The following is a 21,559-nucleotide window of genomic DNA, read 5'->3' on the forward strand; positions in this document are numbered from 1 at the left end:
CAAATCTGCTGCATATGAGAGAAGTTACGGAATATATTCATTCATTCATTTATAAACGGTCCCTGCTTCCTTCGCCTGATAAAGACCGACATAATATGTTCAGGTCAGAGAACTTGCTTAAGACCAATGTTGTATTTTGTTCGTCAAAATCGGGTTGTAGTTCGTCGTCTACCTCACTAGAGTTAGAGTGAGGAGTCGTTTTTGTTTTAGCGACTTCTCCCTCGCAAGTCATCGATCGTAGAAGGTTGAATATCTTCCAAACGTTTGCTTGACTCCACCCACCAGAAGCTGGACTCCACCCACCAGATCAAAACCCAGCACAGATGTGTTTCCAATGAAATATAGAACGACTGAGAAGCAGTTTATAAGAAGATAACTGGTATTTGTCAAAGTCAGGGAAGGATCATCCGCTGAAGGACTGAGTCCTTCTCACTGAGCCTTTACAAGGATCCATGTTGTGGTTCCTCAGCGCAGCGTTAAATACCCACAATCCCTTTTGTGCATGGATGTTTTGCCGGGCAGAACATTGTGATAGTGATGAAGCACACTTGCGAGTCTGTTCCTAGAAGGAGTCTTGTCTTGAAGGATCCTTGACTTTGCGACACGTCGACTGTGTTGTTGACCCGGACGCAACGTTAGCAGGCGTTTCCTTGCGGGAATGGCGACTACGGCTGGTTTTACACTCGGAATCTTTTTGTGGTTCCAGTTCCAGACCATACCGACCTACTTTCAACCATGTATATCTGGTAAATTTTGAAACCCACCACTTGATTTCCGCGGAGGCGTCATACGTTGGAGCAGACCAGGTCACTGGACTCGGTGACGTTGGGGTCAAAGCTGGTTTTGGACTTTTTCTTCGCCACCTTTCCTTGCCTTGTGTCGGACTTGAGATAGCGCTCCTTGTTGTGGATGACCTGGATGTACTGGTCCGTGCTGCTGTTCTGCTGGTCGCTGCTGGACGCCAGGGAGGCGGAGTCAGACTCGGTGAGGGGCGTTTCCAGCTTCGGTCTCATCTTGGGCTTCACGTGAGACTCCACGTGTCTGGTCCTGGCTGGAGACGGACAGTGTCTTCCTGGAGAGTGGACGTGACGCCTGGTTCGAACCAGAAGGGGGTCCGACCCCTTCACACTGCCCTGGCAGCGCAGATGTGACTCTGAACCTCCCCAGTCCATCTCTGCCCCTCCCGCCTCGCCCTCTTCATCTCCATCCTTTGCTCCATATCTTCCTCTTGCTGCTTTGCCGTCTTTAGCGATGGAGACGTGGCTTTCCACGCGGTCACCGATGTAGAAGTTGGCAGGCTGGTGGAGATCGGAGAGGGAGTGAGGCCGGTGGGTCTTCCCCAGGGATGTCTTCCTCCTGCCCTTCCCCTCCACCACCTCCTCCTCCTCCTCTTCCTCGCTCAGGTGCTGCTGAGACGCGTGGCAGCGGTGAGGATGTGGCTGGTGGTGAGCCGTGCGGGTCGCGTAGCGCTTGACGTTGCACGGGTACAGCTCCACGATCTCTGCGGGCTCCTCCATGAGGTAATGGCGCGGGATGCGAGTGGCTGAGCGCAGCAGCTTTTTCCGGGGCTCGTGTTCATTGACGATGACGTAGCGGGTGTGACCGCGGCGTCCGCCATAACTCTGCGCCGGGATGTACCCGGCAGCCTCAACTGGGCGTATGGCGCGCGCAGTCTTCCTGTACAGGGGGTCAGAGTGGATGTTGTCAGAATAGCGAGCCGGGTGATTGTACACCAAGTGGTGGTAGGACTGAGACCTACAGGATCCGCTAGGGCCGCTAAGAAACGGCCGGGGCCTGTTATGACAGAGAGAAACAAACCAGGTGTAAGAATCAGCAAAAAGTGACGAAGATCGACCATCGTGATGTGACACTGTGATATCTTTGCATGAAGCATGAAGGGCTGACGTGAAAGTGTCTGCATCGTGTTGGCAAATACAATCTTGAAATGACGCGATGGATCCAACTGGTTTAAAGCAGAATTATGCAGATCAGAAGGATCAGAGCCAGGAGGTCTCACCAAGTCTCCAGGTCTTGCCAGAAACACGAATTGCTTCACAGCATGGCAGTGAGATATATATATATATATATATATATATATACATATGTGTATATATATATATATATATATATATATATATGTATACATATGTAAAAAGTGACCAGATTTGCAAAGTTCTGCTTTTAAACTCTGTCAAACTAAATGAAATAAATGAAACCCAATGGCTGCACACGAGCATGATAAACTGAAAACTTTGGCATGTTTTATATTATTGGTCAGCACTGATTTAAAGGGATAGTTCAGTTTCGCAGGAGTGGGGACATGAGGAAACAAAGCACCTGCTTCAGTCTCTGATATCTGAAGACTATGTTCACTGTTAAACTGGCTTTTCTGACACGTTTGTGTCGCTTTGTAACCAGAAAAATATCTAAACTATCACTTTAAACATGCAAAAATAATAAGCAGCAGTAAAAAAAATCAACAATATGGTCCTTTAAAGCTGAACAGCAGCAGGTTTGAACTTGACCTTTTCATGCCAAAAAAAAGTGTGCACGTAACTTACAAGTAAGTACACTGCTTCCCACAGAATACTTGAAAAAAAACTGAGACAACATTTAGAAAAACCCTTCACTGACACCCAAGTTAATGTAAATGTAAATAAAGTAAGACTAAACGATTCACACTAAACATAAATCCCATTTAAACATAGGTTTAAACAGGTTTTTCACCAGTGGAAAAATGACAGGTTTTTATCTGTGCTATTTCCATCTACGCTAAGACACACATTTGTCCTCTGGCCCTTCATTGAGGCCTTCCATTTGTAGTTGGAACTTGGAATTTTCAACTTGGAAACTACCATAAAAGATACCATAATAGAAACCAGTGTCACTGACATCCATGATGTTGTTGTTTCTTCTTCGTTCACAAACGTACCTGCTAATTTTAGCATGAAAAATAACAAAAGTAATAATAATGCTAATTAAATGGATTGGATTTAAAGCTGCAGTGTGTAACTTTCATTGATTGTTGCTGTTATTATTCTTTCATGAACAGAAAGGGTGTAACATTATTCGTATGCTGGGTCTTTCATCTGAAAACAGGCTCTCAGACCTGACTGAGGGAGCTTTTGCGTGTATACAGCAGCAGAGCTGGGAGGGGCGGAGACAAACTGCTGAACAAACAGGTTTTTTGAGCGGTAGAATTCACTTTTCTTTGCGTTTTCAGTCAAACTGAGCGCCTTCAGCGTCGTTATCAACCTTGTATGAACTCATTTAACTACGATATTCCATTAGGCCAAAGGTCACCAACAAACTGTGTTAAATCAGTGTACTGATGTGTGTGTGTGTGTGTGTGTGACCTGTTAGGAATGTGCTCCAGCCTGTGTTTGGGCAGGACCGTCACCGTCGGACTCCTGATGGATCCAGATCCACTTCCTCGGCTCAGGTCGGCCCGAGACACTGACTGGGTGATGGTGCGAATGCTGTTCCCGCGGCGAACGGGGGACTGGAAGTTAGTGACGCTGCCGTTGCGTCGCGGTGACGGCGTGTGCACCGAGGCCTCCTGACTCGTGACGTCGCTGTCCGGCTGATCCAGTGGTTTGTCGGCCGCAGCCGCAGCTACAGCCGCGGCCTCTGGGGCCTGTAGTCGCGCTGCGGGAGGATCAGGTGTGGCGTAGCGTGAGGGCGATGAGTCGGCATTTTCGAGAAAGTGACGAGTCATAGAAGGAGCCCTACCTGTAGCCAGCTGGAAGACCTTCTTCCTGTCTTCAGTCCGTTCCTGCAGAGATTAAAGGGAGTTCATTCATCAATAACTGGGAGTAACATTTGAATTTTAATCTGTTTTCAGAATAAGACGTCACATTATTGATCTTTGATCAGACACTCACTCTCTGGAGCTGCATCCTCAGCTGGTTGTTGGTGAATTTCAGGGATCTGGCGATGGCCTGTAGATAGTAGATGAGCATGCTGCAACACACAAGTACAACAACCCACACCTTGATTGACATTGACTTTTCAAGGACTGAATGTGCTGACGCAGCTTAAGATGGGAGGGGGCAACTTTTTTCATCTTTAATAACTTATTTAAAGGTTACATTTCATTGTGTTTTTAATATTCATCTCTTTCTCTCTCTCTCTCTCTCTCTGTCGTCTAGTACGGTGGATCTTATCATTTAAAAAGACAAGACGTGTGTGTGTGTGTGTGTGTGTGTGTGTGTGTGTGTGTGTGTGTGTGTGTGTTCTTACAACAGCAGCAGCAGTGCTGGCAGCACGACGACAGGACTGGTGACGTAACTCATCACTTTACTGAACCACAGAGGAAAGTCAGCCGCCACCGTCTCTGAGATGATGTCATAAATCTTCTCCTGGCCACTGGGAGACGAACGAAATGAAAGCTCTTCAAGTTACTTTTTTTTTTTTTAAAAGCGACTTAATGGACGGTAGAATGCAATATTTACTAATTCCTCCGAACACAAACCTCCCTAACAGTTTTCTGTTAAAGTGTAACTAAACCATGTGCGACGAGTTAATGTTATTTGTTGATCCAGGTGCAAATTATACATGTTACATGCTACTGCTGTCTTTCTTATGCTGAAGAAATGCTTCCGTTATATAAATAATGATCCTGTGTCCAGAAACACAGCAAAAAGAAGAACTATTATTATTATTATTATTATTATTATTATAAACAGATTGTTTCACTTTTAGACACAAAATGAACAGGAATGCACGTTTTTACCTGAACGGTCCACAGTGCTGCGACGGTCTGTACCGAACGATGGCAAAGATGGTGGGCAGCATACACAGGAACAGCATGAAGAGCAGCATGGCCAAGTAGAAGTTATTGGATCTGAAAACAATAACAAAATAAAGTTAGTTTCTGTACATTATATAAAATAAAAACTCAAATTTGTTTAGATTAGAAGCCAAAAAGGTAAATGTTAGGTTGCTGAACCATTTTATATAAATATCTAATTGCAACTATTTTTCACTGAAATTGCGATTGCGCTGAGAGAGAATGGCATTTTTTTTTTTTTACATAATTATTCCCATTTTCATTCGATTAACATATTTTAAATAATGATAATAATAATATTTTATTTGAATTCATTTATACAAACTCATCAACGTTGGCTTCACATGTGTTTTCATGATTTTTGACCAAACAATAAAAAAAAACATGAATGCATAGACAGAAGGGTACAAAAGGTATAAAATACAAGATATAAAAAGCTTCCCATTTAAATGAGTGACACTACGAGTGCGACGCCCCTGGCCGCAGGTGCACCAGATGTGGGAGAGTCGAGACCCAGAGCTCTTCAGAGTCGAAGCCACTCCTCCTCCTCCAAGGTCTATTTAGAGTGCTGAGATGTTACGATGTTAACAGAGGACTTATTTTATTTCTTGTGGCCTAAGTTAAATGTATAAATGACTGGTTAAATGGTTCTTGACGAAAAGCCGTCAATTAAAATGTACTTGTCGGGCATTGCCGGGCCTAACCTTTAAGGCCCGGTTACAGCTCTAATGTGTTCAGGTCAGGACGATATTTAATCTCAAATTTGACACACATTTTGGCTTTAAGAAAATATACTGCAGTAGGCCATATTACGGGTTTGATCACATTTCAGCCCTAGTATATGTTCACATCAACAATGGACAGAGGTTTGTATTTTTCTGAAAAGAAAACACCTCAGGACTTGAATTCTACCACTGATGTATAAGGTTAACAGACCAGAGAACGTGTTTAACGACGGTCCAGTGCAGCTTTGAAACCATGACCTTGGTATCATTATTAGAACCATGCTCTCAACACAGCGTATTTCAGAATTTATGTCAGGCAGTAATAATAATAATAATAATGATGATGATGATGATGATGTGTGAGGCTCTGGCTGCCCGGTGGAAGGTGGTCACACCTGAGTGAACGTCTACACTGTTGTTCTTCGCCCTCAACATTCGTTCTGAAACAAACTCCATGAAGAATGAGGTCAAACACATAAGCAGTGAGCACAGACGCTCGGATCATGGTGCTAATAATACTTTGTCATAAAATCTTAAGAATATGTTACTTTATCTTACTATTAGAGTAAGTTTTTTTCTCACTCAGAAATTCAGTTTGTGCGATTTTGTAAACCGCTCACTCTCCCACACCAAAGTCCATTGAGAAATCAGCGATTTTACTTCACAGCACACAGGAGCCGACGATCCACTCTGCCTCCATCAGTACGTTCAAATTTGTGAAACAGTGACACAACAACATGTTGGCTGTGACGCATTCAAAGACACACACACACACACATTACTCAGCTCTGTCCAGTCTCTAACTTCAGTTTAAGAGGCTGCATTTCTCTCGGCCTTTTTGGCCCAGAAACACTCGACTGCTTCATTATCACTACAAGGAAATCCATATTACGAGCAGGAGAAATAGTGTCGGTGTTTTAAACACATTCAAGTGTCTCAGCACTCTGTAATTATTAGCAGGAGACAGAGGATGGGGAGGAAAAAAACCCTTTTATTATCAGCAAAGTGTCAGGATCAATCTCCTGCAGCAGAACTGCATTTAATGGCTCACATTAAATGTGCTATCAGCTGTGTGTGTGTGTGTGTGTGTGTGTGTGTGTGAGAGGGAGAGCTGCTTGGATTTTCCACCACATCTGGGAGTGACTGATAAGGAGTGAAGGAGCCTTGTTATATAAATCAGAGTGGGCTGAGTGCTGCGAGCCCTTGTGTGTATCTGTGTGTACATAAAACAGCAGCAGCGTGGGACGACGCGCTCATTTGTCTCTATCACTGCAGAGCAGGGAAATGAGAGGGGACGACAGGAAAGAGGTAGAGAGACCACAGTTGATCATCATCGGTGAGCTGATGCCGCTTCATTTACTCCCCACCCCCCCAACCTCTGTGTCCTCGTGGTGCAAGAGGTCAGAGGTCAGACCTGGCAGTGACGTCACCTACGAGGTGACCGCATTCCGGTCGAGACCACTGTGTACGACTCCAGCGGTGGAGGTTTGTGAGGTTGGAAATCAGACCAGAACCTCATTTCTGAGGACCTGGTTTAGGTAAGGGTTAGGCGCCAACTGGTTATGGTTAAAGGAATACTTCAGAGATTAGCATTTAGCTTTGCATGACTAGAATAGGGGTAGTATATTTGAAACATTGTGCTTCCCAACCTCAGTTTCCCCTGAGTCGGTGAAGTATTCCTTTAATGTCAGGGATAATTCTTTGTTATGGCTCTCCAAAGTTAATGGAATTCAATGCAGTGTCCTAAGAAGAATAGTTGCACGAAACCTTTGTGTGAATGTATAAACCACAAGGAGGACTGGTCTTTGACAGGATTTACATGGTTAAGACTGGGTTTTAGGGTTGGGATTAGAATTAGGTTAAGGTTAAGGATTAGGCATATAGTTGTGATGGTTTAGGTTTGGGTAAGAGGTTAGGGGAACGTCCATGTGGACCCCATAAGGGTTGTGATACTAAAAAGTGACGTCCAGGCCACTAAATAAGTGCACAAATTATGCAGGTTGCCGTAACATGGGGGCCACATGGGAAGCTCATGGTTGGGACCACCATTGTCAGCCTGAATGTAACCCTTATGGGGCCCACATTGGCATTGAAGCCATCCCTGTTTCCGTCACGGTTCGGTTTGGTACAGTAAGGTAGGGTTTGGTGTGTGTGTGTGTGTGTGTGTGTGTGTGTGTGTGTGTGCGTCAGACCTGGAGGCTCTGAACACCTGCTGATGGGGAACATTACAGGTGAGGACGGCCCAGCTCCTCAGATACATCAGACCAATCAGCTTCAACACGTTGAAGGCAGGAAGACAAGGAGAGAAGAACGCTCCCATCCTGGAGGAAAGAAAGAGAAACACACACACACACACACACAGAGACTAACACTCATGGTTTCTTTTCATTACGTTTCATTGTTGCAAGGCGACATTTGTGAAATGAGCTGAGGAAACACAGTCGAAGGTGAATGTATGAGATCACAGGAGGCCACGGTCCTTTAAACAAGGGTCAGGGAGACTGTTCGTCAGCAGCAGCAGCAGCAGCAGCAGCAATTCTCCTAACTCTGTATTAGATGCTCTATTACACACACAGCGACAAGGCAGCGCCGCTGTAATAGAACTGTCTGGAAGGATGTCCTCAGTTGTTCACACCTACCAGATCATTCCTTGGTTATAAATCAGATGCAGGACATTCTCGGCTATTTTGAATTCTCCGTACTCAGGCTGAGGAAAGACAGAAAAAACACACAACAAACCATGAATGAGGTGATTTTCATGTTTCATTCCAAGACAACATACACACAAATGTAAAAGATGCAAGAAGGTTTGGGTAAAATAATCATCAAAGTCATTTCCCAACATTGGTTTGCGACCCAGAGGTGGGACGGGATTAGAGTTCTTTGAGGGTCCCCAAATACAGTTTTACCGGGGTCACCATAGTTTTTAAACCTTTAAAATGGACTATTGACGAATATGGACTTGCTGTTAGTCACATCCTATACAAAAAAAGAATCCGTTAACATGTGCAATGTTGTTGTTCACCCTCCTCAACGTCAGTTCTGAGAAAAATCAATGATATTACATGACGAACATGGCCGGTTAGCTCAGATGGTTAGAGCGTGGTGCTAATAACGCCAAGGTCATGGGTTCAATCCCCATACTGGCCAAACTACAAAGTCTTTATTGCGCACACACAGAGAAGTTATGTCTCCACAGAAAGCTTAAAGATGATCTTCAACTCGAAAACATGGGATGCTACAGACACGACAAACTAATCCTAAGAAAATTGTTAAATCAAAAAACTGCGTCACTTACAAACTTGCTCTCCAAGTCCCAGCAACAGCAGTCACTCAGGTATCGAACCACCAACCCTCTGATGAAGTCAATGAGCAGAATACTGGCCACTGTGAAGATCATGTCAATGATGGACAGCTTCAGCATCTCCTGAAGACACATGACACAAAGTCAACATATGCTGACATAGTGTAGCCAAGAAGAAGATCAGAAGACGGAACCTGTCCGACGTAGGTCTCCCAGCACTGGTCCTGCTGAGGACGGGTGTTCTTCTCAAACAGAGCGGTCTGGTTGTGTACGGCGCTGGAGATGCTCCTGTTGCTGTGGGCCACTCCCAGCACCGTGGCGATGGTTGCTATGGTGCTGTTGCGATGTCCGGATGCAGAGATTTCGGACATGTGGGTGGAGAGGTTGTCGCCCTCAGGCTGAGAGATGGTGGCCAGGAAAGAGCTGGACTCAGACCAGTTCGCTGGACTCACTGGGATCTGGATCACAACCATGGTACAGTCTGTCAGCAGATGCTATGGGATATACTGTTTTTTTTTATGTTAACAGGTAAAGGGGGTTTATGTCAAATATGTACAACAGCATTTCAAACCGTCACTATTTTCCCAAAAAAATCCAAAAATCCAGAAACGACTGTTGTGCTTGTGTCGGGTTCAGCTACGTCAAAGTTCTTTGACGTAAAATTGTGCCACCTGTCACCATTAATTAGGGCCGAGCCAGGAATGCCAGGGGCCCAAACGGCTCCTGGCATTTGTGGCTCGTGCATAAAAACTCTGGAGGACAGACCTGGTGAAAATGCGATATCTGCAAATCTTATGCAAATTTCACAGGAATCATGGCCGGTTAGCTCAGATGGTTAGAGCGTGGTGCTAATAACGCCAAGGTCATGGGTTCAATCCCCATACTGGCCATTGGAAAATTAACTATTTAACTAACTTATCTCTGTGCAACTAGTACAACTTCTTGCACAGACATAGCAAAGTGTTGGATGTAGACAGCAAAACCTCGAATTTACGTTTAACACGTCCACCTCCAGCACCAAGAGTCAGACCCGTCCACCATCAGGTGTTAAAGTGACATGTTCGTGTGAGTTGAATGTATAACATATGAGACATTTATTCATTTCAAAGAGTCAGAGTTAGAGCAGGGAGAATATGTACAGCGACTGTACTCACAGCAGAGCTCATGATGTTGACCTTATCGAGGAGGGCGATGATGAGACTGTAGAGATTCCCCAGGTATAAAACAAGCACTCTGCAAACACACGGAGATACGGCGAGTTCACAACGTCAGTGAGGCTGTGAGTGAGTGTCATGTAGACGCTGACCTGGACAGTGGTGGCTGTTACCTGGCCAGCTGGAATCTCAGCGAGGTGCGAGGGTGGTACATCTCCAGCTGAGCCACCAGCTCAAAGGCAGACGGAGCGATCATGGTGATGAGAGACACCACCACGCTCACCTGAGCGCAGAGGGAGGACAGGGAAGTCACTGAAAATGATGCCTATGAAACATTTATGGGGATAGTCCAGTGTTGAATGAGATACTGCTACTTCTGCATTTGTAGTATCACTATTGTAGTGTTCCCATTACAGTTTTATCTGTAAAATACAAAAATGAAAGTGATATTTCAAAAATTTCGTTTTGCGTATGAGCCGCAATTCTCGTAAAAGTCCAGTCTCACGACATCCTATTTTTCTCGTAGAATCTCGTCCATGTAAATGCCAAAAAAAATGTTTTCAATTAATGGTATTAATTATACCTTTGCGATGAACTTTGATATCGACGAGTCTGAAAAACCACCTCATGAGAGCGATATTTTAGGTTTCCATTACCAGTTTTTATTGCGATAATTAGGTTTTACGCATTTCTAGGGGTAGCGCAAACACAACTATAGCGACACATGGTGCCTTCCAGTTGTAGTCGGAATTTCCTATTTCCGAGTTGGACGTTTCTACCGGAATGCCCCGCAAGTCGGATTTCCAGCCCTTAAAGTCGGAACAAACTTGTGGCGCCTGTCACCATTAATTAGGGCCCTAGCAACGAATGCCAAACGGCTCCTGGCACAAATTTGTGCGAGGAACCTATTGTAATCCTTCAGATTTTTATTATTATATCCGTGGCTTAGCGAAAAAAGTGTTTCCATTACACCTTTGCGATAAACTTTTATATTGACGCGTCTGAAAAACTATTTCAGGTTTCTATTACCAGTTTTTATTGCGATAATTAGGTTTTGTGCATTTCTAGGGTTAGCGCAAACACAACTATACCTATAATTTCCTAGTTGGACGTTTCTACCGGAATGCCCCTCAAGTCGGAGACATAATGCTACGCTGTTTGCGAGTGTAACATAAAATGTAGAGCAGACAGGTATTGCTAACAGTGGCCAACTAAATAGCCATATATTTACAATCACAACGAGCAAAAACAAGTCCTAAAGGATTTCTGTGACACTGAGAGACGGAGGCGTCGTCCACATGATCCCCATCACTGATCTCTGTTAACATCGATTGCTTTGAAGTGTAATCAGATCAGGCTAATGACGTCCGCTCCGCTCTGCTACCTCATTCTTCTCCCACAGCGTCAGCTCGGGCTTCTCCTGCTCCAGCTTCTGAGAACGGTCCACCACAAAGTAGATGATGTAGATGCTGCCGGCCAGAGACAGCAGCACCAGGATGTTGGCCAAGATACGCAGACTGATCAGCACGGCCCTGAAGAGTCGCCGGAAACCAAAAAAGACTTTAGAGATCCTCGAATAATCTGGACGTAGCCAGAGTTTACTACAAAGATGAAGTATTGAAGTATATCATGTCAATAATGCTTCTAATTCCAAACAATGAATAAGATTAATAAATAACGCAGGATATAGAGACCACACAAATGAACTCTTCTGAAAAATACAAGCTATAAAAGTTCCTGATCTGATACATTTTGAAATAAAATAATACTCACTTACTTTCAATAAATAAAAATAAAGACACTGTTTTCAGAGAGACAATGGGGGAAACTAAATGTACTAAAAATGCCTGTGTTGCCAGGACAACTTTAAAAAGTATCAATCAATCTTGTCAATTAAATTATGGCGCAGTCTAACAGATGAATTAAAAACATCTATCAGTTTAAGGGAATACAAAAAATAACAAAAAGATAAACTATAATAATACAAACAAATTCTTCTTAAGCATGAAAGATATACAGTATATGACTCTCAGCTTATATAAATGATGCGGAGGAGGAACTGTGTACAAATAAATAATAAATCCACCTACAGACTGGTGTCCTTCTTCTTTTCCTGCTCCTCAACGATGGCTTCCTGTGTGAGGGGGAAAAGTGTGTTGAAGGAGAAAATGAACACTCACAAAGTTTTATCTCGGGTAAATAGAACTGTCCCGACTGAAAAAGGAATTAAAGGAACAGTAGGCGGGGCTTAACAACACTGCTCTGTTTACAGTCTGATCATTCTGTCCCATCAATAAATATCCAACTGTGATTATCTTGACCGAAATTGTGATTTTTCTTAAGTCTGTAGAATATGACGTGTGAAGCTCAGGACAATATTTAATCTAAAATGTTCACAGGACACAAGGAATATTGTGTGTGTGTGTGTGTGTCTGACCCTGATGTTGTTGACGATGGCAGCGCCTTTACTCTCTGCAGCCTCCGGGTTTCCGATCAGATAATCCCAGGCGCAGAAAACCCTCCAACAAAAGGTGAAGTTCTCATCCGAGGCGCTAGCCAAGCTCAGACGAGAGTTCTTGGCCATCCTGGACGACAATTGTTACCGGCGTGTTATTTAATTGTGTTAAATAAACGTGACAAAACCCCGTCAGTCCGAAACTGTGGAGCAGAAAATAGATTCTCCACAAAATTCCGAGTGAACGTGTTGATGATACACAGAGAAAGACTGCTTAATCTTATATTATGTTATCATCTGTGACCTACAGTATGAATGTTTTCCTGTTGATTTCTGAACAAACTCAAGCCTCTTTTTCAAACTTGTGCTTAAGTCAAGCGTGACGCGCTCCTCACTTTCTCAGCAGGATGATGAAGCTGTAGGCAAAGACGGCCATTCCAACCAGGAAGTAGGCGAGCGGCAGGCGGTAGCTGGCGCTGCCGATCTTCCTCACCCTGCCGTAGTAACCATAGAACAAGACTGAGTACTGCAGGTAACCCTGTGGACATCAAACACATGCAGCACATGATGATGTGACATAAACAAAACAATACATTAATGCACACGTATGGATTATCTAATGATTAGACAATAAGCCTCACGACAGCAGTGTGCTATTCAAACTGCAAATGTAGGTCATCGTTACGTGACCCTGGAGAGAGTTTGAATAACGGTCCACTGTGTCAGTGAGATATGTGTTATTAATGGAGCCGTAAAAACGCAGAGAGGTTTACCCCCAGAGACCAGATGGTGTCCAGGTCCTGAGCTGAAGGCAGAAGGTCTTTAGGGATAGTTTTACTTCTCGTGGTGCCAAACGGAGCTCCAGCCAGCAACTAATTCACACAAACACACACTGATTATCTCAACTTATATCATAATGACACTGTATGGGAATCATAGTAGCCTTCATTTATCAAACACATGCAGAAACCAGCGCAGGTGAGAGCACAGAAATCGTCTTAAAAGTGGAGAATTGTGTCGCTTCATCTCACCATTAGACAACATTTTACTACTGGAAACTGAAGTTTGTGTTGTTTCATGAACACTCACTCTCCCACACCAAATCCCATAGAGAAAATCAGTGATTTTAGCTTCTCAAGCATCTCAAACACCTCACAAAATAACACATTTGAACTTATACTGTAGCTCGAGGCATCAGTGGATCAACAACCTGTGTCCCTGTGATGTAAAATCACTGAATTTCTCCAAGGACTTTGGTGTGGGAGAGTGAGTAAAAGGGCTGCAGCACCTCACATTGTGTTTAGACAGAAAAAAGGACACTGTAATGGTGGCTAAACTACATCGTTTTGTGGTTTCTAAAACGTCACAGTAGTGTGGCCGTGGCAAAGGAGGATTAATGTAATTTTCAACAAAAACAGAGTCGTGTGGATGTGGCCTCAGCCCTTCTAAATCACTACACGGGAAATTTTGTCACTGCACCGGCCCTTTGGCTGATCCTCCATTTCATCCCTGTGTCACACAATCATAATAAACACAGGTATAGATTGTATCCATGGTGGTTGATGTTGGATGGTGTTGTTCGGGGAGCAGAGGTGAGATAAAGGCTGGAAGTATGACAGGAGTGGAAAATGAGTCCCCAACAAACGAGGGAGGGAGGACAGGAGGAAGGGTGGGGTGTCGTCAAAATAAGACGACACAGTGACAGGAACAACACGACACAGTAAGTCATGACTGATGAAATTGCTTGTGTCTGAGCATCACAAGCAAAGTCTAATCAACATTTACAGAGGTCAACAAAATAAAGTGACCCTTAAAGGAACATGCTTTGCTAATAAACTGTTAGCAACGCATGAAAAGTCAAGCTAAAAAACAGACTGTAGCTTAAGTTAGCCAAAATAACACCTATGAGGTAAGCTAGCACGAGGACAAATGTGAACTAAGCCCTGCTTTGTTAATAAAATCAAAAGTGAAGCTAAAGAAAAGACAGCGACTACAGTTAGCCAAAATAACACCTGAGGGGTAAGCTAGCACAAGAACAAACATGAACTAAGCCCTGCTTTGTTAATAAAACTCAAAAGTGAAGCTAAAGAAAAGACAGTGACTAAAGTTAGCCAAAATAACACCTGAGGGGTAAGCTAGCACGAGGACGACGTGGCCCAACCCCTGGAGGATTGTTTACATATTTATTGTCGTACGAAGGCCACCGTAGTTCTGTGACGTGCTTTGGGGTTAGCAAAGTCCTCATAATTTTACTTGAAATGTTTCAGGTCTTCCAACGTTATGCTGCGTTTGTTCCATTTGCAACTTAAGTCGGAAGTCGGAGTGATGTTGCCCCCGAGTTCATCGCGTTCCAGTTGTTCAAGTCGGAAAAGCAAACTTATCTCAGGCTAGCAACTGTAAGCCACCAATACCAGTCGATAACGACACTCTACATGGTATTTTGAGCACCCAAACAGAGCAGCAACATGTCTATGGATAAAAAAAAATAGTATTATGTGTACGACTGTGATATTAAGGGTAAAATGAAGAGGAACGTTTCCTGAATGGCCCTGACCTTGTAAATCACAAATGGAACGCACCGTGAGCACTCACAACAATAAGATTCATAGTTCAAATACAAGCTAAAAAGTAAGCATTTGTTCAGAGACGCACTGACCTCTGGGAGAACAATGAAGGCTCCAGTCATGATGGTGAGGACGATGTTGATCCCAAACAACCAGCGCAGGAAGATGAAGTAGGAGGCCACGCCCGACCCAAAGTGACCTCACAAAGACAGAGACAAACATGTGACCGAGGGTCCAAACACACGAGAACAAGTTTTGTATTGTATCAGCTTTTTATCCACAAAGAAGCAGCGTTTTGGAAGCCTTCAAATACAATTGTTTTGAGTGAACTGAGTGAAAAAATGTCAAAATCCTCTTTCAAATATGTTGTGCCTTCATGAAAATGCTCTGTCCTGATACTGAGTAATCAAGTGAAGCTTGGTATTAAGGTTTTACTAAAGTCATAGGGTTACTGTACTTTGTTTTACTGTGTAGAAACTTACTTTCAATTTTCTTGATCCTTACTTCCCAGGGAATGAACAGAACCACAATGTTGTACAGAACACGGGACAGTTTCTTCAGCAGCTGCAGGAGAGACAAAAGACAAGTTCAAGTGGTTGTATGAGATATTGACATAAAGTTAGCACTAATTTCCTCTGACATGGACGCAAGAATTTTAACCACTAAACAAAAGTGTCACCTAATAAATCAAATGTCCACTCGCATGAATCTATGGTATCTTTAGAATACGTCTTTGGCTGGATTTATTTTTATCACACCACATTTCTGAGAAACTGTGTTGACTGTAACTCCATTTTCATGTCTCGAGAGGTTATTTTGCACCAAATATCCGAGTAAGATTTGAAAGTATGTGTGTGAGAGAGACTCTGAGACTCTTTTCTCATCTCATGATGTGAAAAGAGATAAAAATCAGAAGCGAGATGTTATTAATCAGAACGAGGTCAGTTGGACCAATGATTCTGATTAATACCTCGTCAGCAGACTGCTCACTAAAAGTCAATTTATTCTAATGGAGCCTGAGCAGCCTGAACATTCTAATTAAACTGAGCTATAACAACAGGCTATAAATTCACTCATGCTGCTGTTCCTCTGTGTGTGTGTGTGTGTGTGTGTGTCACAGACAGACAGAATTGGTAGATAAAGTTATCTGCAGTGTGTGTGTGTGTGTGTGTTGAGCTTAGTAAAAATCAGAACTCAGCAGGTTACAGAGAAATCTATGTGATTTTTTTTTATTCTGGCTCTGATCAGGTTGCTGCAGTGCAGTGACACAAAGAGGATCGTCAGTGAATAGTCAGACAAAGTTAATAGAGGTGTGGATACTTTCTTTGATAGGCCAAATAAATTTGCTGACTTTTTTTTTTTTTACCCCTGCCTTTTACTCAAGATTTACATCTGCAGTTCACCACTGAACCACATGAGGATGCTCATATTTTTTCCCCCACCACAGTCTGCCATAATAATTCACAATTCATCAGTTAGACACATAAAATGAAGAAAGAAAAGACAGCAGCTAAACTATCAACTTGGGAAGAAAGCTACCATGTCGATGAATGCGTGCCAACCACTGCTTTGTTAATAAAACTCAAATATCAAAATGAAAAACTTTTACTTATGACTTACACCTGTGGGGTAAGCTAGCATGAGGACGACATAGGCCAACCCCTGCTTTGTATATCCAGCAGCTACATTTGGCCAAACTATTACATTTGATGTAAGCTACCATGAGAATGGAAATGAACTAACCCCTGCTTTGCTAATAAAACTCAAAAGTCAAGCTAAAAAGCAGACTGTAGCTGAAATTAGCCAAATTAACAGTTAAGCTAGCATGAGGTAAACTTGAACTAACCCCTGCTTTGCTAATAAAACTCAAAAGTCAAGCTAAAAAGCAGACTGTAGCTGAAATTAGCCAAAATAACAGTTAAGCTAGCATGAGGTAAACTTGAACTAACCCCTGCTTTGCTAATAAAACTCAAAAGTCAAGCTAAAAAGCAGACTGTAGCTGAAATTAGCCAAAATAACAGTTAAGCTAGCATGAGGTAAACTTGAACTAACCCCTGCTTTGCTAATAAAACTCAAAATTCAAACTAAAAAGCAGACTGTAGCTGATATTAGCCAAAATAACAGTTAAGCTAGCATGAGGTAAACGTGAGCTAACCCCTGCTTTGTTAATAAAACTGAAAAGTCAAGCTAAAAAGCAGACTGTAGCTCAAATTAGCCAAAATAACAGTTAAGCTAGCATGAGGTAAACGTGAACTAACCCCTGCTTTGTTAATAAAACTCAAAAGTCACACTAAAGAAAAGACAGCAGCTAAAGTTAGCCAAAATAACACCTGTGGAGTAAGCTAGTATGAGGATGACGTGGCCCAACCCCTGCTCTGTTAATGAAAGACACAAATGAAAGAATATTCAGCCAAACGATTACTTTTGATATACGCTACCATGAGAACTGACCCCTGCTTTGCTAATAAAACTCAAAAGGTCAAGCTAAAAGACAAACGTCTGCTACAGTTCACCAAACAATCACCTGTGATGTAAGCTAGCATGAGGACGTACATGAACCAACCAAAATATATCCAGCAGCTAAACCAAAAGGAAAGTTAAAGAACAGGAAGCGGCTAAAGTTATCCAAAACAACACTTGTGAGGTAAACTAGCATAACAATGGACGCAAACTGACCCCTGCTTTGTATATCCAGCAGCTACATTTGGCCAAACTATTACATTTGATGTAAGCTATCATGAGAATGGATGTGAACTAACCCCTGCTTTTTTAATAAAACTTAAGTCAAGCTAAACAAAAACAAAAAAAACAGACTGTAGCTAAAGTTAGCCAAAACAATTGTGAGGTAAGCTAGCATGAGGATACACCTGAACTGGCCACTGCTTTGTGACCCAATTGCAGGTTCCTCAATCAAGGTGTGAATGAAGGTCACTTATCCTTAAACATGGTGAGATGACAGAAGTGAACGTACATCAGCTCCTGCGGTCTGGTAGCCTCTGGTTCTGGTCAGCTGGCCCTCGTACTTCAGGACAATCTCTCTGGCATGCCTGGAGATCACAGCTTATGATTATTGATTTTTATGAGAAAGTACTCGGCACAAACCTCTGCCAAGACTGGCCTGCTTCCAACAGGTCCACAATACAGATCAGGATCTGCACGTCAACCAAACTACACAGTAACACAGACCTATATGAGGTACAATTACATGATACAATTGAATGTAATACTAACATTTGAAGCTGAGTTTAATGAAAATGCAAAGATGTTTCTTGGCATAGATCCGTTTTTTTCAAGTGTGGTTGTTATTGGGTCCATACTGAGGAAAAAACAGTTTAAGTTGTAATAATATGAGATTTAAGTTGCAACATTGATATTATAATAATAATATTATTTTCAAACACAATCTCACACGATCCACTACAATCTGTGACGAGATGAGGAATGCAGCAGTGCTACAGTGCCACCCACAGGCCTGGCATATGCACTACAGCTTTCGCATGGATGAAGACATTCAGGAAAAATGATTCCGATGTTTTGTCCCATTTACGACAAAAAATGTGCATCAACGGCCCACAGACGAAAACAAAACGTTGATGTGACGAAAACTACGACGACATCTACTGACACTTTGGTCAGTGAATAAAAACGAGCCAAAAATGTTAGGGGCGGGACAAACTGGGGCGAGAACCAATCAGAAGAGAAGAAGAATAAGAGGAGATCCAATCAAACTGATCTCTTTGCAAGGTACGAAGGTTAGGTTGATCTACTCGGATGTCAACACGGAGGACACAGAAGGAAAGCAACTAAAATATGACTAAAACTAAACAGTATTTTATATATAAAATAGTCATCAGACTATAATTAAAAAATTAAATAATTAAAAACCAGTAATATCTCCCTGACTCTTCTAAAACCACCATAGACTCGTGTAATTCGGCAGCTTTATAGCCCGAAAGACAATAAAACCCGGCTCATTCTGTCACAGCACTGGGGGCAATTCAGAGGATCATGAACCACATCGTAATTACCGAAAACATCCAGCGTGTACTTTACACACTCATCACCCGTGGAAAGCAACTTGGCCGGAATCGGAGCGAGGATGTACATGATTTAGTCAAACCGTGGTTTTTTTGTTTTTTTTTCTGCGTTTGCTGGAATTTGTGTGAAGGCGCAGATTAAAAAATGACTGATGCGTGATGTGAAATGTGAGCTGCTGCGCGGGGAGCAATCACCGACGTTCAGCCCGAGATTAAAGCAGCTGTAAAAATGCAGACTTGTATCCCATCCCCGGTAACCTTTACGCAACTAACAAACTGCCACTATAAAATGTGTTCTCCATGGCACGGACTCAGCAAATCTGAGAAGCTCTCGCCACGTTATTACGGGTTTAATCACATTTAGTCCAATGTTGGCTCGGTGTTTAATGTCTGATCACGTTTGTGGAAGAGCGTCCCCGTAAATGGTTCATCTAATATGGTATACGGAAAATCCAGGACATAAGGTGGTAAATGGGCCGGAGAAATCAAAGTGTGCTTTGAAAAATGAAATTCACTTCTGCTGGGATGGAAGCTGCTGGACGGCAGGAAGGCTAAAATGAGCTGATTGTTGAGTTTCATCTCCTGGTTGTAATGTTTTAGGATCTCTCGTTTTGTTTTATTGCGTTTACTCTGCGCCGCTCTTAGGCCTTCTTTAGACTGCAGCCAAATATCAGACCTTTACGCAGATCCAGATTGTATCTAGCTTTATTTTTTGGCAGCTAAAAAAACACATATCTGATCTTTCCAAAGCTGATTATCGTCGGGAGTGCGTGTGTGTTCTCCGGTTTCCTACCACAGTCCAAGAACATGCAGATTTGGGGATGAAGACACTAAATTGGACATTGTAAATTGACCTTGATGGACTGTACCCCGCCTTGGGCCCTATATGCCAGCTGAATGAAGATTATATTGTGGCCTGTAACTATAGAAATCCACGTGGAAGACTACACTATGTCAAAATGGTCATGCAGATCGGATCTGATCTCTACAATAATGTTGGTCAGGAATATCAGATTCTGATCAGGATTTGGGCTGCAGTCTAACCAAGGCATTGTAGACCCTGTTCAGGTCTGGTAAGTTCTGAAGATACGTAGAGATGACATAGGGGGGGAAAATGGGCGGGGTCAAACCCTGGAAAAGTCGTCAGTCCATCACAGGGCAAATACACAATCAAACAACCATTCACCCTCACAAAACCTGGTCCTAATGATGCAGAACCTCATTTCTGAGAAACTGGTTTTAATGTTATGGCTAAAATTTGAATTGTGGTTATGGTTAAAGTTTGTGATGAGGCTTTGTTTAGTGCGGTTCAAATGAATGGAAATCTCAATCAATGTGTGAGTGTGTGTGTGTTCAACAGCAGTGTTACTTGAGAACTTTGAGCTTGCGTCTCATTGGCCAGGGTCGGGTTCGAATGTTGGCGATGATCTCCTTCTGGTACTGAATGTTCTGGAACATTTCCTCTGGGTCGTTACTGTCCACGCGCTCGTCATCTTTATCTTCATCATCTGAGGAGCTGCAGCGTTTAAAAACCAAAAGACAACAGACAGAATATCTGAAATCCAAACCACATTTAGCTCTTTTCCACTACACAGATACATTAGTGATAGAACCTGTTTAACCCTTAAGAGTTCCTGTATAAAACTTACTGTTTTATTTTGTTTGTTTGTTTCTTTCTGTTTTGTTCCTAGCGGCAGAAAATGCCACCTTCCCAAAAACTGCTGTAAAAATATTAGATATTAATATTTTTTTCCACTTTAATTGAGTCAATATTTTGAAGCCACTTCAGCCCGATCAAATTTTTAATATTTTTGAAATGTTATGTTCTTTATTAAGTAATATATTTTTTTATATTATTATGTTTACACAAAAACTACATTCATTTTCGAGAAGAATTTGATTATAGTCATTATTAGACCCTGGGATGGGTCAATAATTGGCAGAAACATTGATTTTGATGCATTGTTATTTTACAAAATTTGGGCTACAGTCATTCAAAAAATATAAAAAACGGAATGGCAAGAAATGTCCTTAGGGTTAAAAAAAAAAAGATCCTCTGCAACACACTTGAAACACATTGAAGGTCTGAATGATTTGGGGAAAAATGACAGATTTTCCAATTGCAGTTTGATTTGTGATGTATTTTGATCCCTGTGTAATGTATTTATTTATTTATTTATTTATTCTTCCTATTTTTTATTGACTGATTTACAGTAATGAATGGTTTTATCTCACATCTATTTTTCCAGACTGATGATACGGTGTGTTTTTCCCTCGTCGTGTATCGAGGTGTGTGTGAACGTAACTGGGTAGATAAAATGTGTGATTATGAAAAGCGCTTTGTGCCGTTTGTTTTATGTATGAAAAGTGCTCTGCAAATAAAGATTGATTGGTGATCAATTAAAAATTGTGATGTAGCATCGTTATCACACATAATACATTAATAAATCAAAATATTAACTCCACACTCCAATGCAACGTGGGGGGGGGGGACACACACTGTTTTCTCTGGCACTGCATGATCTTCT

At 42.4% G+C, this 21,559-nt stretch overlaps 1 protein-coding gene and 2 non-coding genes across 4 annotated transcripts in view; 2 read left to right on the forward strand and 1 right to left on the reverse strand.

Annotated features, from left to right (window-relative positions):
* Nucleotides 1–143: 143 nt before the first annotated feature.
* Nucleotides 144–21,559, reverse strand: part of LOC131459116 (transmembrane channel-like protein 3) — a 62,785-nt gene continuing 41,369 nt past the window's right edge. For both annotated transcript variants that reach the window (XM_058628570.1, XM_058628569.1), the window contains 21 exons: nt 20,401–20,547; nt 17,966–18,041; nt 15,477–15,558; nt 15,087–15,193; nt 13,204–13,302; nt 12,826–12,968; nt 12,413–12,560; nt 12,066–12,109; nt 11,360–11,507; nt 10,149–10,258; nt 9,976–10,054; nt 9,016–9,279; nt 8,816–8,944; nt 8,157–8,224; nt 7,710–7,838; nt 4,736–4,846; nt 4,243–4,368; nt 3,885–3,963; nt 3,733–3,775; nt 3,357–3,648; nt 144–1,794 (listed from right to left, as the gene is read on the reverse strand). In XM_058628570.1, the coding sequence (XP_058484553.1) occupies nt 786–1,794; nt 3,357–3,648; nt 3,733–3,775; nt 3,885–3,963; nt 4,243–4,368; nt 4,736–4,846; nt 7,710–7,838; nt 8,157–8,224; nt 8,816–8,944; nt 9,016–9,279; nt 9,976–10,054; nt 10,149–10,258; nt 11,360–11,507; nt 12,066–12,109; nt 12,413–12,560; nt 12,826–12,968; nt 13,204–13,302; nt 15,087–15,193; nt 15,477–15,558; nt 17,966–18,041; nt 20,401–20,489 (3,375 nt within the window). In that variant the 5' untranslated portion in view covers nt 20,490–20,547 and the 3' untranslated portion in view covers nt 144–785. The remainder of the gene's footprint in view (nt 1,795–3,356; nt 3,649–3,732; nt 3,776–3,884; nt 3,964–4,242; nt 4,369–4,735; nt 4,847–7,709; nt 7,839–8,156; nt 8,225–8,815; nt 8,945–9,015; nt 9,280–9,975; nt 10,055–10,148; nt 10,259–11,359; nt 11,508–12,065; nt 12,110–12,412; nt 12,561–12,825; nt 12,969–13,203; nt 13,303–15,086; nt 15,194–15,476; nt 15,559–17,965; nt 18,042–20,400; nt 20,548–21,559) is intronic.
* trnai-aau (transfer RNA isoleucine (anticodon AAU)) lies at nt 8,594–8,667 on the forward strand. The gene has a single exon. It is a non-coding gene; the product is annotated as a tRNA-Ile (tRNA).
* Nucleotides 9,638–9,711, forward strand: trnai-aau (transfer RNA isoleucine (anticodon AAU)). The gene has a single exon. It is a non-coding gene; the product is annotated as a tRNA-Ile (tRNA).

The sequence above is a fragment of the Solea solea genome, chromosome 5 (assembly GCF_958295425.1).
Source record: "Solea solea chromosome 5, fSolSol10.1, whole genome shotgun sequence".
NCBI lineage: Eukaryota > Metazoa > Chordata > Actinopteri > Pleuronectiformes > Soleidae > Solea > Solea solea.